Source organism: Pongo abelii, chromosome 14 (genome assembly GCF_028885655.2).
Source record: "Pongo abelii isolate AG06213 chromosome 14, NHGRI_mPonAbe1-v2.0_pri, whole genome shotgun sequence".
Classification (NCBI taxonomy): domain Eukaryota; kingdom Metazoa; phylum Chordata; class Mammalia; order Primates; family Hominidae; genus Pongo; species Pongo abelii.
In genome coordinates this window covers 105,010,896-105,028,227 of record NC_071999.2, presented here as the reverse complement: position 1 = coordinate 105,028,227, position 17,332 = coordinate 105,010,896, and the positions used below count along the sequence as shown (strand labels likewise).

Sequence of the window (17,332 nt, the reverse complement as noted above, 5' to 3'; positions counted from 1 at the left end):
GCAGCAGCTCTTCCCACTGCAAATGGGTTTTGTGGTGGTAACTTGAATTGGAGGAGAGAGACAGCTGGCCTGGTGCTGCTGCTGCTGCCAAAAGCCATCTTGTTAACATGGTTTATTTCCATTCTGTCTTCCTACTACCCGCAAGAGCCCTGTCCTCCTGTCTCCCTCCTCTTCCATCAGTTGTCAGTGGCTCATTGTCCTCAGTCACATTTCTCCTGCTTTGCCAGTAAACAGCGTGTGGCTGATTCTTCTAGTCCTCGCCTGCGTTCCTGCAATTCCTGCTCATCCCGAATTGGTTCTGTTATCTCCTAAGTTGTTGCCTTTCCTATAACTCAGCCTTCTTTTACATCTCCAGTTCTCACTGTGTGTTTGAGTGGCTTCAGCTTTTCCCTCTGCTAGCTCTTTGAGCTCCAAATCATCAACTCAGACAAAAAACACAGAGAAGGGAGTGCGTACTGTATGTACATGAGCATGTTTGTGTGTGTGTGTTATACATATGTACATGTTTGTTTACATCTCTACCTGGGTATTTTTTGGGAAATGTATGGCCATATGTCTTAAAAAAAAAAATCCCGTTTAACAACAAATACAATACCTTCTGTTGGGCCAACCAATATGACATAGATCCAATATGTGAGAAAGTTGCCAGGGATCTCCAGGAGTCCAAAATGAATTTATTTCAGAAGAGAAGAAAAATAGGAAGAGTCCGTGCACATCTGCATTGTTCATTTCCTCTCTTTCTGTAGAGTAGGAAAGGCTTTGTCAGAACTCAGCTTGACCAGCAGGGAGCAGCAGAGGCCCATGGGAAACGGAATCCTTTGTAGGTCTGTCCCCATCACCACTGATAACAGGACATGGAAGAAGGCACCACACGCACTGCACATGGAACTCCAGCAAGAACCTGTCTTTACTCTTTAATTTTGATAGGAAGTAGAATAGCAAATCCCCATGCCCAAATCCCATGATGCCCAAGTCTTAGCTATTTGAAAAACACCCTTAAAACACAGGTTTGTTGTTTAGGCCATCACTCAGGTGTATGGAAAATAAACTTTAGAACACTTAGGCCTTGACATATTTAGTGTAATCTGTGCTCATTGTGTATCAGTGGAAGAGATTTGTGTCAAATAAAAAATTGAGAGTGACAGCACAAAACCACAAAGGGAGGGTATACTGTAGGTACATGAACATGTATAAGTGTATATATGTGCATGTCTATAAACCACATTATGAGGTGAAAACTTAGTGAAATGTGTTTGCAAATAAGTGGTACATTTGCAAAATATATATAAAATAACACTATGTTTACTTTGATGTCATGTGTTCTAGGAATACATCAAGTTCATTTGCATAATTCATATTTCCCACTGTTATAATGCAGGGAACACCAGCCAAAAGGTAGCAGCGTGTAAAGAAAGTCTGGATTTCATATAATTTGATCTAAAAGGCAGTTAAAGATTACTGGATCAAGTTGCAGATAATATTTCAGATCAGAATCAGAAAGTATTTGCTAACTGAACTGGCCTTGCGTGGCATGTGCTGAGCTGCCTGTGAAGTTCATGTGGACACCTGCAGCTGGAGCTGTGCAAACAGACTGGAGCAGGCCCAGCTGGGGTATTGTCCAGGTCACTTAAGCATGCCATGAGGAGTTGGATGGCGTGGCTTGTCAGGCCCCATTTAACTCTGAAGTGTCTTTGTTGCCTAAAGCACAAGCAAGAAAATGAATATAGGTGATCATTAAATTCCTTTACTGTACATCATATTGAATTAATATGAAAAATACAGAGATGTAGACATCTCTGAGTTAAAATATTTTCCAGAAGTTTTAAAGCACGGATAATGTATCTTTAAAATTGGGTAAAATGTGCTTGGATGCTTTAAACATATACTCAAAATAGTAAATAAATGTTTGTGGCCAGGCACGGTGGCTCACACCTGTAATCTCAGCACTTTGGGAGGCTGAGACAGGCAGATCACTTGAAGTCAGGAGTTCGAAACCAGCCTGGACAACGTGGTGAAACCCCGTCTCTACTAAAAAAATAAAAAAAAAATAATAATAATGCAAAAAAATCTGGGCATGTTGGTACACACCTGTAATCCCAGCTACTCAGGAGGCTGAGGCAGGAGAATTGCTTGAACCCAGGAGGTGGAGGTTGCAGTGAGCCGAGATCATGCCACTGCACTCCAGCCTGGGTGACAAAGCAACACTTCGTCTCAAAAAAAAAAAGTTTGTTTATAAACAGGACACTTATTTCCTTGATTCTGAGATATGTTTCCTTGATTCTGAGGCACAATTTTGCACAACTTTCTAGTATTTCCAAAGTTGGGTATATCTTACACATTACATTGGATATGGTAGTCTGTCATTGATGGGTGTTTCTTGAAATTGATGGGGTCTCAGAGTTGAGCAGGTCTGATACAGTGTACGTTTAAAGTCAGTCATTTGTAGTATTCTTACAGAGGATTTTAAGATGTGTGGTATGTTTAAACCAAGTATTTTCACTTGGGGCCTTTACTTTATATGAGGTCCCATTTTCAGATGCAACTAAACATTAGGTTTAAAAAAGACACAGGGAAGAGAAATCTGATGGTATGACACCTACCTCCTGAAGCATAAATTCTTAGATTATAGCCCGCATCTCCACAAGGCATTCTGAGCATATTTGTTTTCTTTGTCTGTGGATTAAAGGGCAGATATCAAATGACATAAATTTTGCCTTGGGGTATCACTATTTATTCTATTCTCTACTGTTTGCCAGTCTGTGAGGAAAACCTTTTTAGCAATAAAAATTGGATGGAAATGAATAATAGATTGTGTAGATGTTGATCAGTTTGATATTTTGCAAAAATGTTTGAACTCAATAAAACCATATGCCATGAGTTGATATCTAGGAGACTAGGTCTTCTACATTTGGAGAGTTCTTTCAGCAAGAAAATTCCTTGTTATTTGGTATTTATATTTTCTCATAAAATTTACTGTGTTTCTGGACTCATGTTATAGGCTAGAGGGGGAAAAAGTCAAAATACAAACAAGAATTTTAGTTGCATAAAGAGTGAAGGTGGCTATCAACATGGAAGTGCCCCCTATAGGAATATGTCTCTGACCTACTCTTCTATCCCAAATGTCCTCTGGTATTCAGAAAAGGCGTGTGGCCTCAGGCTTCTGTCCTGCCCATCGCATTACCTCTGATGTCATGGTGGTGGGGAGGGAGGAGGTTCACCGATGTGTCAGCATTATTCATTTGAACTATGCAGGTAAAGTGAGTTTGTAGAACAGGGTTAGGTTAATTCAGTATAGACAAATTTCATCCTTGGCCCCTGAGTATTTGAAAGATTTGGGGGCTTTAGAATAAGTCTTGTCAGGATGACAATAGCATGAAAATTGTATAAATTTGAGCAGTGAATCCGAAGGAATGTAAAGCATCCCGGGGCATGTGTGTCAGAGATAGCACATCCCTGCAGAAGTCCTGCAGCTCTGTCCCTGAAGAGCCTGGCTGGAGGGAATCAGTGCAGGGCCCCAGGCACCACGGCCCCCTAGTGGAAATCAGTGTGCTTCACACCGCACTCCTTACTTGCCCGGGTCAAAAGCTGCTTAATCAGCTTTCAAAACATCGCCAACCCTTAGTTTAAGAAATTTCTCTGCGTCTTCTTGGATTTACTAGCTCAGCTTCATTTTCCTGTGTTGGTCTATACCATGGTGATTGTTGATTCAAGTCCCCCTCCTGCGCAGCTGTGTGCCAGGCCTTGAAACAGTCTCAGTCTCTGTGACTGGTTCAGCCTCTCTATGCTGCCAATTATTTTTAGGGATTTAAAAAAGTAGCACTAGCTCAGGAATCCTGCTGATTTTTTAGATGAAACAGTTGGAGGAAAAGCAAAGCATAACAAAATGTGGCTAAAAGGACCATTTCTTTTAGATTCCTGTATGACTCAGGCAAGCATACCGATGTCTGTATGAATCTGACTCTAAAGGAGAGTAGATGGTGTAATAACATTTCCCAGTACCATGTTTCCATATGTGTATACATAATTATAGAATAACTTAATTAGCATAGTCCATTGATGATATGTTTTAAAACAGCACATGGCCAAATTCTAATTTTTAATTGTTGCTGGCTTTCAGCCAGGAGTAGTTAAATTCTATGGGAGTTCTTCAGGCCATCTCATTGGTAATGATCACCTAGAGGCACTTCACCTATTGGTGATCTAGACCGAGAAAAGGACAGTTCTTTGCAGAGAAAGAAATTAAAATAAAGCCACTTCCTTGTTAAAATTGAACCCAGACGAAAACTCATTCGGGGCAAATGGTAGCCCTCAGGAAAGGATGCCTTGGACCTGTGTGATCATTTTGGTTGGTCTGATAACAGGTGTTGTATTTCTTGTGTGTGCCCTCTTACCAGAGTATGTGATCACTTTAACAGTCATCATCGACCTGTTTGTTTTCCTTTCATTGTCTCTGTATCTTACCAAACAAACCTCGCTGAATAAAGTCATGCCTTGGCTTACCATCATGGCAGTACAAGTAATATTAGTACCCCAACATATCCACCTTTCTTTTCTCTGGGAGATTTCATACCCCAAAAGCAAAAAATGAAATAGAACTATCATGGTGCGAGATGTGTTACAGATCCTCACTAAATTTGGAGAGACGTTGGCTGTGCTGCAGAGTGGAAGTGACGTGATCCACAACAGGATCTCAGCACCACCTTTGTAAAAGCAAAGCAGCATTGGATAAAAGCACACAACAGCATTTCTATCATATTTTAAAAAGCACTTCTGTAGCTTTTAAAGCTCTTTTGTAGCCTTTTAAAAACCACTTTATAACTCTGACATTTAAGTCAGAATGATGTCATGCTAGTTACTTGATTTTCTCCCAATAATATGTACTGTGATACAGTGACCTGGATAAGGAATTTGGAGTGTAGATTCTGTTTTTTTCCCATTACTGGTCTCAAGAACATTCCCTAGGTTTTCTGTACTTCATTTTCTTGATCTATGTACAAAATGTCCTCCTCTCTGGAGTATTAGGAAAATTACTTAAGTAATGAGGCGTTGCTTTAATTTTGCTCCTTGGAGAAAGACATTACATCGTGTTTTATTAATTGCCATCTTTCTTTGTAATCTAGATCAATACTGTAACATCTTTGCATCCCTATATGTATTTCTGCTAATGCATACCATTTCATAATTTAATCTCAACTTGTATGTCAAATTGCATTTATATCAGTACTAAATTGATTTTGCCACATATAGAAGATTTCCGTTTGTATTTAAATTATGTGTGACTAGGCTAAATTTAAATGACAGATTCTTCAAGTCCTTTTCTTTTTCTAAACATTTCTTTCAGACATGTTGGCTTTTATGCTTTTTCTTAAAGCAAGTAGAATACTATGCACAGTGCAGTCAACTCTTGATTATCATTCACGAGCTTGCTGATAACATAGCTCCTGATGTTATTGACTTAACACCTCCATAGCACTCACTGTGTGCCAGGCACTGTTCCAAGAGCTTCACAAATATTAACAAATTTAATCCTCACCACAACCCTTTGAGGTAGATAATGTATTATCCCCATTCTACAGATGAGGCAACTGAGGTTGTAAAGGGGCCAAATAACTTGCCAAGGCCACACAGCTGGTGAGTGGCAGAATGGGACTCAGTGACCAGCAGCCTGATCTCAGGCTCATTTTCTTAACCTGTATTGTGCTGCTGCCTCCGTCTACATGGGAAGCTTTGGAAATCTTAGCCTCCACCAGCACTCCTGCTGGATAACAGAATCGATCAACGCCTGTCTTGGTCCAAGTCCTGTCTCCACTGTTTACTACCTGTATGACTTTAGACAAGTTTAGCCTTTCTATGCCTTCATTTCCTTATCTCCACCAAGGGTTCAACAATGTTCGTACTTCACAGGGCTGTTGAGGGATTAAATGAGAGAATATGTGTAAAGTTCATAGAGTCATGGCTGGTACACAGCAAGTGCATAATAAGTGTTTGCTGTGGTTATTGCCCTTTCAGAGTGGGAAAAAAGTTATAGTTGTATTGAAACATTATTACTACTTTCTTCCTTTCTTCCCCTCCCATCCCCCCACCCTCAAAAAAAAAAAAGGCAAACACAGAGACAAAGTCCCAAAGTGGGCCTTCTGGTAAATAATCAAAAGTTGACTGTGCCTACCCCATCCTGCCAGCCTTGCCTTCTGAACCACTAGGCAGTAATCTTGTGATGTAATTCATGCAGGCTATGGCCACTCGGATGCAGATGTTCTGCACCAGTCATTACTTGAAGCCAACATTGCTACTGAGGTTTGCCTGACAGCTCTGGACACGCTTTCTCTATTTACATTGGCGTTTAAGGTTTGTATCAATCTGCTGTTCGTGGTCCTAGTTTTACCTTTCTGCTTGGTAAGCTCAATGAGCACAAACTTACTGTGTTGCATTTTTACTTCAGCAATTATTTTTGTCCCTGTAAGGAAACCATTAATCTTTAAATTCCTTTAATGAAATCATTCCACAGTGAATGGCTTGAATGCCCTGAAATAAAATTTAGCTGGTCAGTGTGTGCTGCGTGCTTGGGTGTGGTGGAAACACGGTCTCTGGAGGCAGTTAACTCTTGGCTCGAACCTTGAGGATGATGAATATAGGCACCTAATCAGGCATTTCTGCCTTGAATATCTTTAAATATATCCAAATGTTATAGCATTTAAATTAGATTTTTATGTAGAAAGGAGCAATAAATACAGACACATTCATCTTTTCAGTTTTTTATCTGTTACTACATTAAATGATAAAAACGTTTTGGAGATAGAAAATGAAAGGGTTTTTTTTTGTCTTGTTTTTAAGTTTTAGCAAGTAATATTCAAGTAGGTGGAGATGGACTCTTCAGCCACTCTTCTGTTTTTAGGAACCCAATACTTCTCATTCTTGCTAAATGATTACTTCCATTTCTAGCATAGAAGGGAGAAATCGAATGAGTGTTTATATGCCATAAATATTGGAACGGTTTGCTTATTTGCAAGGGTGTTTGGGAAATAGGACCCAAATCATCTCTGCTTTACTTGTCTCCACTACTCATAAAGCACATTCTTTTATTAGGAAGAATAATGATAGTTTTCCTGATGTCGTGTCACTTTATTATTATATACCTTTACTCTCCTTAGCCGCCACCCCACTCTTGTCTCCATGAAACTCATTACTAGGAGCCCAGTTGAGAGATGGGGAAACGAGCTTAAAGAAAACGAGCTCAGGGGTAGGAGCGCCTCATTACCTGGAGCCTCCACTACGGGGGCTCTCAGAGTGTGGTGTCTGGGCCAGCAGCCACTGCAGCCCTGGGATCATGTCAGAAATGGAAATCCTCAGGCCACTACCCAGACCCACTGAATCAGAAACTCTGGACGTGAGACCTGAACATCATAGTGGCTCTACTAGAAACATAAAAGAGGCTTCGGAACCTCTCTTTTCTTTTGGGTATTTTTAGTTAAAAATTCTTAGTAAATAGGCAAGGAAGGTTTTAAAAGTGAATATCTGGCCATGCACACCTGTATCAGTCTCAAATATGAATCATTAAGTTCAGAACAGCAGTGGCAACGCCTTCTTCCCCTCTCCACCTGTGCCCCACCAGGTAAATAAGCAGAAAATTCTGGAGCTGCAGAGCAGTATCATGGGGTGAGGTACAGGCACAGGGGCACAACTGCAGTCTGAGTGGCACCTAGAGAACAGTGACGGTTTCCTTACCGAACAACCGAACAGCCTGCAGTTCTAATTCAGCCCCCTTTAAGTTGCTTGCTTAATAGTAAAGAAGAGGGGCCTGGTGAAGTAGCTCATGCCTATAATCCCAGCACTTTGGGAGGCCAAGGCAGGCGGATCACGAGGTCAGAAGATCGAGACCGTTCTGGGCAACATGGTGAAACCCCATCTCTACAAAAATGCAAAAAAATAGCCAGGTGTGGTAGCGCGCACCTGTAGTCCCAGCTATGGGAGGCTAAGGCAGGGGAATCGCTTGAACCCGGGAGGCGGAGGTTGCAGTGAGCCAAGATTACACCACTGCACTCCAGCCTAGCGACAGAGCAAGACTCTGTCTAAAAAAAACAAAAAAAAAAAGAGTGATGAAGAGTATTTGTCACTATTTCTGGATCTCTAAATATCTGGCCTCCAGTCTCGGAATGGGAAGGTAGTAGGAGTTCAGATGTGAATTCCAGGTTAACAGTAAGCACTGTTACCTGTGTTTGCTCCTCACTGGTCCTATGGCAAAGGGCCTGATCCCTGAGACACCCAAGGAAGATTGAGCTTCTAGAGCTAAGGTGATCTCTGTCCAGGTTTATATGCCTGCATGCAAAAAATGTTTCCTGTTTAAAGCTCAGCACCCCCCACTGGGAGGTGGGTGAATGTATGGTGCACTCTGTGGCATTACTGGATGTTGGGCCATGTGGTAAGACAGGCTTCCCTGGCTTAGACTCACAGATATGAGAGGCCCATTGGCACTGCAGCCACTGGGATCTTTCTTTGCAAATATTTACTCAGCTGAGGCATCAGTTGGACCATATCAGAAGAGATACAACTGTGAGTGAGCTAACATAATTCAAGAAAGTCATCTTTAGCAGGTGTAGCTCTGTGGTTACTGACTCTCTTAATTGGCCGCATCTAATAAATTGCCAAAGACAATCCAGAAATCAATTTCCTAATAAGATAAAATGTTTGAAAGATTTATGCTCAGAATTCTGGTTATTATTATGACATTAGCTTCCTGCTATGTATTGAGTGCCTTCTGTGCCTCAGGCATTAATCTTCACAACAGCTCTGCCTGGTGGATCGAATTATTCCCCATTTTACAAATGAGGAAGTCGTGGCTGGGAGAAATTAGGAAATTTGCCCAAGATCACTACACAACTGGCCTGTCCAAAGGTCTTGTTCACCACTAAGTCAGATGTGTGTGAGTGTGTTTGTGTGTGTGTGTATGAGAGAGAAAGATGAAGTGAGTTGAGTAAAGATTGAGGTATTTGAATGATCTCTTATACAGACAGAAGAAGAAAATTACCAAACACTTAGCAGGTATCAGATATATACAAATCTGGACACGTTCACACATGTTATCTCACTTAGTACATAAAAGGGTTTGTTTTATAAACAGGTTGTCACATGCAGAAAAATATGGTTTTTCTGATGTCTATTATTAACACAATCCAAAACCAATGCTGGCCTTCAAGTAGTTTATAATATTTTTAATGTGTTCACAGATTTAATCCGGAAATGTGTTTTTAGCAGTTCCATTTTTAGTGCCTCTTCTTAATTTGAACTGCACAGTGAGGACTAACACATAATCAGGAGCAATAGGAACCAAGACAGGGAGGAGCACATGGGCAGTCGGAGGCTTACAAGGCAGCTTGTGATCTGCTTTGCACAACGAGGAGCCTGGTCTGCAGACACATGAGGCTTAAGTCATCTTAGCGATTGGCAAGCATCTGTAACAGAAATGGCTCTTCTACAAACTGATTTTTTAATGTTATTTTAAAATAATTGTGTACATAAAACTGTCTGACTGGGAAAAGTTTGCTGTCTTAAATTAACTTTGTTCCAGTTACCTTATTTTGACACCTAAGGTTTGTTTTCCTCTGTGTTCCTGGATCTTTTAGGAATTATTGATACTGAGCATTCATTTTCTGAAAGGCTCGTCTCCTGGATCAAGCACCGTAAGAGACCATGTTACAATGGTCAAACCTGAATCCAAGACAGAGAATTCCTAGAGAAGCAGTCTCCACTTTATTGCCAGAAATAAGCCATGCCTTTATATTATTCTAATGTGTCATTTAGTTTCCTAAGTGAAAATTTCCCATCTTCAGCAAGAGTCTATAGGGATAAAAAGATAGAAATAAGATATCCTGCCTTGTATCTGTGGATATTTCTGAGTGGAACAGTTAAGGCTGATTTGTGTTTTGCTCATTTTGCCCCGTGAGCCTTTCTGAATGTTCAAAGATGTGTTTGTATTTAGTGTATGTTACCTTCTATTTGATGAGAAAGCAGCAGGAGGACACAGAAAAAGAGGGAAGAAAAGTGATTGGAAAATAAAAGCAAGTAATTAGGAAACTGGGGTGTGTCTGGGACAAAAGGTCCTTTACCTGTTTAAGTGGAGGTTATTTACGTCTTTTTAAAAATAAATTTTATTGTATATATTTGAAGTTTACAACAGGTTATGGGATATATAATGTAAATGAGTTTTAACTCCATTCTTGCAAACAAGTTTTGAGATCAGAGCTGTAGAGGACTGAATCCTGAAAATGAGAAGTAAAAGCCATGACCATAGAGCGGGAAAGGAGGAGAAATTGAACTCAAGTAGAGAAACATGGGAAAAGTGGAGAAACATTAGAAACATGGGCCAGTTCAGACAGCAGAACTGGGAAGCTTGGGAATTTTTGTAGAAACCGTATCTCCTGGATAGCCTCAGCAAAGAGTGCTAAGAAAATGAAAGCTCACCTCCAGATTCACCCAAACCTTAATCCAGTCATAATTAGGAATGTAAATACATTGGAGAAAAGCAAGGCTTTCAAACTACGGCTCCTGAGAAAATGGCGTTCATAGATAAAACTTGTAAGCAGTTCCCCAAACACTGGAAATCACTTTTTTTTTTTTTGGTGAACAGCTGCTCATGGTTGAGAATTAGATCATATTCATTTAGTTAGTCCCACTTTCTGCTCATTAAATTGCTCCCCTTTCACATGATGGAATTCAATATGGTACCTTAGTATTTCATGATAGAAAGAGCACTGTGAATTCCAGGTGTTCTGCCAGCTGTGATAGATCCACAATTCACTGGACCTAAAAAAAAACAAAAACTTACTCCTTGAGGAAAAATTTCCCTCCAACAACAAGACAAAGTAGATCTTGCTCTGAAACTATGACTGCAACCATAATTTGCTATGTAGCAAAATTATATGGACATAAGTTACCCCTGTTCCTTTGGCCGAATTGTAAGATTGGTTTGAGATACTGGCCTCTTGACATTTTTTTTTTATTAATGTCAAGTCTGCCTACTTGTGCAGAATGCACACACCTATCGTTCCCCGACAGAGCTTTGTTCAGACAGCTTGTCCATATTGGAAGGTGGTGGTGTGTCATTTAGTGTTGTGCACATTAGACACGAAGTTCATCCTGGCTGCTTGCTGGGCCGCGCCTCTAGCTGCTGTGTATATTCTACAGTTGATGGGAGTTGTAGCCAACCAGGCTTCCAAAGTGTTTAATCTGTGTGAATTTTCTACTGACATGAGGAAATCTTGAATGACTAGAAGCAAATTATAGTCTTCTTGTTTTCTTTGATAAGTAAAATCCACGAATGTCAAAACCCTACTAGATACCGCCTACTGAGCTAGACCAAAGTATGCATCAGATGGTTTCTACACTTGATCTCATGTCTTCACAGTCACTGTTCAAGGTCAGTTTTAGGGTTATCATTTTACAGATGAGGATACTGAGACTCAGTTTACCTGTGCAAATTCATGCCTATGATAAGTGGTACCTGACCAAAGCCTGTACATTTTCCATCTTACCAAACTCTCTGATTATTCATAGCTTAGCAGAGTGCCTTAGAGGCCTGGGGAGATCACTTTTCCCTTTTTGATGACCTGTTTCATATACCTTACTTGAGTATTTTTTCCCATCTATAATTAACGCATACCTGTAATGGCACTTCTCTGTTGGAATTAAGATGTCACAAATGACACCTCTGTATCAGCTGCTGGTAGACAGTAAAAATGAGGACATATTAATAAATAGAAGCCCAGTCAGTACTAAGCAAGTGTTCCTTTCAACTCTATTACAGTTTGCTGGGAGGTTTATCCCCAAAACATAAATATATTGATAGATTTGTTTGTTCTACAAGAGAATTCTGTACTTTCCTAGAGGATTCAAGGCAGAGTTTGTTTAAAGTGTAAGTTGTCTTAATACTTAGAAAATGTAATTCTTGAGCCTGAAATTGTGTGAAACCTACTAGAGGTGACTGGTATGTCTAACAAAACCGTCAATGTGTGTTTTAAGAACCAGCTCCTGGCCGACCATGGACATAATCCTCTCATGAAAAAAGTTTTTGATGTCTACCTGTGTTTTCTTCAAAAACATCAGTCTGAAACGGCTTTAAAAAATGTCTTCACTGCCTTAAGGTCCTTAATTTATAAGGTAAGTTGCTTTATGGGCGGTGGTTAGATGTTTTCCTTCTTCCCCCGGAATTGAAGAGTACATTACCGAGCACTGACCTGTCTGTGGTTTATCTGCTTCCTCTCATCCTGTCTAGTTTCCCTCAACATTCTATGAAGGGAGAGCGGACATGTGTGCGGCTCTGTGTTATGAGATTCTCAAGTGCTGTAACTCCAAGCTGAGCTCCATCAGGACAGAGGCCTCCCAGCTGCTCTACTTCCTGATGAGGAACAACTTTGATTACACTGGAAAGAAGTCCTTTGTCCGGACACATTTGCAAGTGCGTGTGGTTTAGCTTTCCAATACAGATTTACTCTGTGGAATCCTGCTGTATCAGGAAAACTTTGAGTATCACATTGACCAATTTACCTTGTCATAAAGATACTGCAAGATCTGGAAAACTGGGAAGCCACATTTGCTGCCTTGGTTTATTTCATGTTCCATTACTATGATATGGGCCCAAGATGCGTTTCTGTTGGTAAATTGACATTTAAATATTGAATCAATATTGGACTGACTAAAATTCCATTGAATCAAGAAGTATTAGAACATATGTGAGGATGCTTAATAGTAAACATTTTAGATAAGGAACAAAAAGCCCAACTGAAGTGGTTCTTTTCTGTCTTCTATCTGCTGACGATCTGCTATCTCTCCAGAGTTAAAGCATCCTAAATTCTCTGCTCTGAGAGCCAGCCAAGATAATGACCAAATTTGTGTATTTTTGTAAACTCTCTTTTTCTACAAACACATGGTAGGTGTCCCTTTTCCATCTCTGCATTTAATCCTTTTTTTTTTTAAACAATATTTATTGTCCGCATAGGATTCATGGATACAACCATGAACAAAACAACCCTCTCCCAGCCCTCATGGAGTGTAGTCTAATGGAGGTCACAGACAAGCCCTGGAACTCTGAGAGTACAAGTGTGACCACTGTTATTGTAGAGGAACTTGAGTGTATCAGGAGGGGCACCTAGAGGATGTGAAGGATGCATAGGGGCTCATGGTTGAAGATCGGTGAGCATGTTCCAGGCCTCAGTGAACCACGGGGAAGCACCCGTCTGGGGAACTAGAGATGTTCCTTACTGCAGAGTTTAGAATATGGGTGAGAAGGAGTTGAGGAGGACCCATGGTGGCATATCCAAATCATTGCGTATTTGGACAGATCTTCTGGACTCCTGTGTTGATGATGGGTCAAGGGTAGCCTAGACCTCAGCTAGGGAGACCATTGTCAAAGCTAGGTCAGAGAGGATGGTATCTTAGACCAGGGATGGTGAGGTAAGAAGAAAGAGGAGATTGAGTTGACAACATTTGGTGACTGATTGTAACTGGGTGTGGTGAAGGAAAAGGAGAAATAAAGATGGACTCCAAGCTTTATCTCAAGCAACTGGGTAAAGGCAGTGCTATTCATAGAGCCCAAAAAAGACAGAGCCCCCTGTGGCATAGTTAATCTATCCATGTTCTGATAAAGTATTGCAAAGGACAGTCTACCCATAGCATATTTAATACATTTAAGTTCAAACTGAAAACTGAGAAATAAATCATGTCCCCCTCTTGGTTAGAGAAGGTAATAGGTAAGTAACTATCCAAGTGGATGGGCTTATCTCATTTTCCTTCTCCCTTTGCTCTCCTGATCAGCGTTTTGCTTTGCAAACAGTGTTTTTTAAGGATAGCAGAATCACTTTCTGTAATTATTCTTAAAGGGGAAGAAAATACCTCAGACGTTGTTTCCTACACTGGAGCGACCCCTGCTCAAAGCACCCCCCAACCACCATTTTGCCGGGTCCTTAGGCACATCCTAACTGAACGCAGAAGCCCAGCCTGGGCAGTCATTTGAAGGTAAATTGATTTGCTTATGTTTGTGTGTCCCTAAGGTCATCATATCTGTCAGCCAGCTGATAGCAGACGTTGTTGGCATTGGGGGAACCAGATTCCAGCAGTCCCTGTCCATCATTAACAACTGTGCCAACAGTGACCGGCTCATCAAGGTGGGTAGCCTGGCCCATGTTAGTTTCACCCTGAGACTCTGCGTCAGCACCTGAGGTGCTTGTGGACAGGCAGCAAACAGAGGAAGCCATGTGTCCTTTCCTCTTCCACCCTTGTTTTAGCACACCAGCTTCTCCTCCGATGTAAAGGACTTAACCAAAAGGATACGCACGGTACTAATGGCCACCGCCCAGATGAAGGAGCATGAGAACGACCCAGAGATGCTGGTGGACCTCCAGTACAGCCTGGCCAAATCCTATGCCAGCACGCCCGAGCTCAGGAAGACGTGGCTCGACAGCATGGCCAGGATCCACGTCAAAAATGGCGATCTCTCAGAGGTAGTCCTGCCAGCCGCTTGAACGGGTTTTTGAAAAAACCAGTGAGGCCCCATTCACTTAAAAAGCCAGTTTTGAGAAAAGTTATTCCATTAATCAAAAACCAATGAAAATTATGCAAAACTTTAAACAGTATGAAGCTTAGGCTGACTTCATAGTTAGCTGAGCATTTTAATAATTTAAAACAAATTGTAAGGGGTTATTTTTCTCACCAAAGAGCATTGTTTAAGCTCTTAAACCTATTTATACAGTTTCCTGCTAATTAAAATACACATCAAAATTCCTCTGTAGTTCTAAAATTCAGCTATTTTATGATCACATGAATTCCTCCTGTTATTTAAGGTAATGACAGGTGTTGGTTTCTCCTCTGTGAGGTAGTCCATTTCCTTTTGTGGATGCAGCAGGTATTCCAGCATTCCCTTTTATGCAGAGCTGACGTGTTTCAATATGTAGACTGCATGGCTGGGAGTTAGGTGTGTGGGCTCCAGTACAAGTAATACTGGACTTTGAATCCAAGATCCAATATTAACTAACTCTGTGACATTGAGCCAGTTTTTTAACCCCTCTGTTGCTCAATGACATCATCTGTAAAATGGGGAATTGAAGAAAACAATTGGCTGTGAGGCAGTCTGTGCTCCTAGGAGAACTCGTTCAATGTCTGTGCCTGAGATGTTTAGCTATGATCAACAGTATTACTATAGCAAGCAAGTTTTGACTTTTAAACTTTTATAACTGTTTGAATTAATAAACATACTCTAAGTCTGAAAATTTTAACTATTTTTACATATTTATTTTTCAAGGAGTTCAATATGCTAAAAAGTACACATTAACGTGACAGTTTTGACTACAAATTTAATGTAAACCACACATTGGCCATAATAAAAAGGAATAACTAAGAGAAGTAATTTTTCTGTCATTCTAAGAATTTAAGATTCTTTAATGACATATGTGGCCTAGGTCTCAAAAAAAGAAAGGAAGAACTCACTGAGCTTCAGCTGTTCCTCTGTGAATTAGTTTTACATGGCTGCCGTAACAAAGTACCCAGACTGAGTGGCTTCACACAGAAATGTATCCTCTCACAGTTCTGGAGGCAGAAGTCCAAGAGTGCGGTGGCAGCAGGGCCACATTTCCGAATGTCCTCGGGGAGAACCTGTTCCATGCCTGTCCCTGAGCTCTTTGTGTTGCCAGCAGTCTTGATGTTCCTTGGCTTGTATCCACATCCCTCCAGTCGCTGCCTCCGTGGTCGCATGGCATCCTTCCCCATGTGTCTGTGTCCCTGCATCTCCTCTCCTCTTCTATGACACCAGTAATGTTGAATTTAGGGCCCACGACACACCAGTATGACCTCATCTTAACAAATTACACCTAACAGAGCCTGTTTCCAAATAATATCACATTCTGAGGTCTCAGGGAGGCCATGTTTGGGGGGACACTACCCAACCCAGTATACTCAGTGAATAAGGGACGAAAGCAGCTAATTTATAAGATTTCTTATTGCCCTTGCCATGTCTGGTTTTGTGTATGTGCTCAGTAACCCGTCATGTACTTTCCTGCCTGTTCAGTGCACGTGACCCTGCTGTGCACTGCAAGAGGGACACACATGGGAGGCATGAACTCTGCCTCTGAGGACTGGACAGTGCATAACTCCACTCTCCAACAGACTTCTCTCTGCACACATCAGAGTGCATGCCACACTGCTAACATTCGTTGACACACGTGCACGTGGAGCAGCCTCTGCTGGTGTGTGTTGGCTAGCTGGGGTGAGGGTCTAGACAGAGGGCACCACGTGGTGGCGCTCACCCCGCTGACAGGCACAGAACTGCATGCTTAAAACCTTGCAGCGGGTTTGTTTCTAACAGCTGTCTTTGATCTTTATAACACCATGGCAATTTGGTGAAAAGAATTTCTTTTTTCTTTCAATTTAAGATATGTATAATGTTACCTATTTGAGATTAAATTATGATTTTTATTTAGAATTTTATGTTTGGAAAAAATTATAACTTGCTCTTAATTTTTAAGTCAAGCAAAAAATATATTAGCACCTGAAATTTGAGCTATTCTCTCAGAATCTAGGGAGGAGCACATGTTTTCTTCAAAGCATCCTCTTTTCGCTTTGAGAGAAATGATGCAGAAATATTAGGTATAGTAAGAGAAAAATGCTGCTTTTATCTTTTACTTTACAAATGTAATAATTCTATATAGAAACAAGCCTCAGCAAATTTACTGCCATTTATCTCAACTCCCAATTAATTTCAAATTTTCAGCTTATGTGAGTGGTTCCACTCTCTTCAAAAGGTAAGATATCAGCTATTAGAAATACTAGGTGGTGCATTGAGATCTAATATACACGTTCATACATTGATTAGATTTCTGTCTGTGTGGGAGCATTATGACATGCTGTTATGAATGATGATTCTGAGGCATGTGTCTTCTATTATAGGCAGCAATGTGCTATGTCCACGTAACAGCCCTAGTGGCAGAATATCTCACACGGAAAGGTAAGGAATTATTCCCATGTTTTGTGAAATTAATTAGTATAAAACCACACAAAGCAGCAGACAAGTGAGAGCCATTCAGGAAGATTGGAAGGTGGGGATTTGTGTGTTTGTGAAGTGTAGTCATTGTTTTATCCCCTGGCGTGATGTTTGCTTGAATTGGTGGGCACAGCAGAAATGCCAGGACTAGACAGAAAAGTAGATGGCATGTTGTCATGTAACCTCCTCTGATAGCTTCACTCTGCAAAAACTAGCTAATGAGTTTTGCATCTGGCCGAATCTAGAGCTAAGAAGATATTATTTTTCCCTTAAGATAGTTCCCACTGGAACGATTAGGCAATCAAAAAGTTG

At 40.8% G+C, this 17,332-nt stretch overlaps 1 protein-coding gene across 33 annotated transcripts in view; it reads left to right on the top strand.

The window, feature by feature from the left end:
* Positions 1–17,332, top strand: part of DOCK9 (dedicator of cytokinesis 9) — a 298,314-nt gene that overhangs the window by 248,667 nt on the left and 32,315 nt on the right. For all 33 annotated transcript variants that reach the window (XM_054528568.2, XM_009248745.4, XM_054528579.2 and 30 more), the window contains 6 exon segments: positions 6,230–6,345; positions 12,013–12,150; positions 12,266–12,448; positions 14,040–14,153; positions 14,274–14,489; positions 16,927–16,984. In XM_054528568.2, the coding sequence (XP_054384543.1) occupies positions 6,230–6,345; positions 12,013–12,150; positions 12,266–12,448; positions 14,040–14,153; positions 14,274–14,489; positions 16,927–16,984 (825 nt within the window).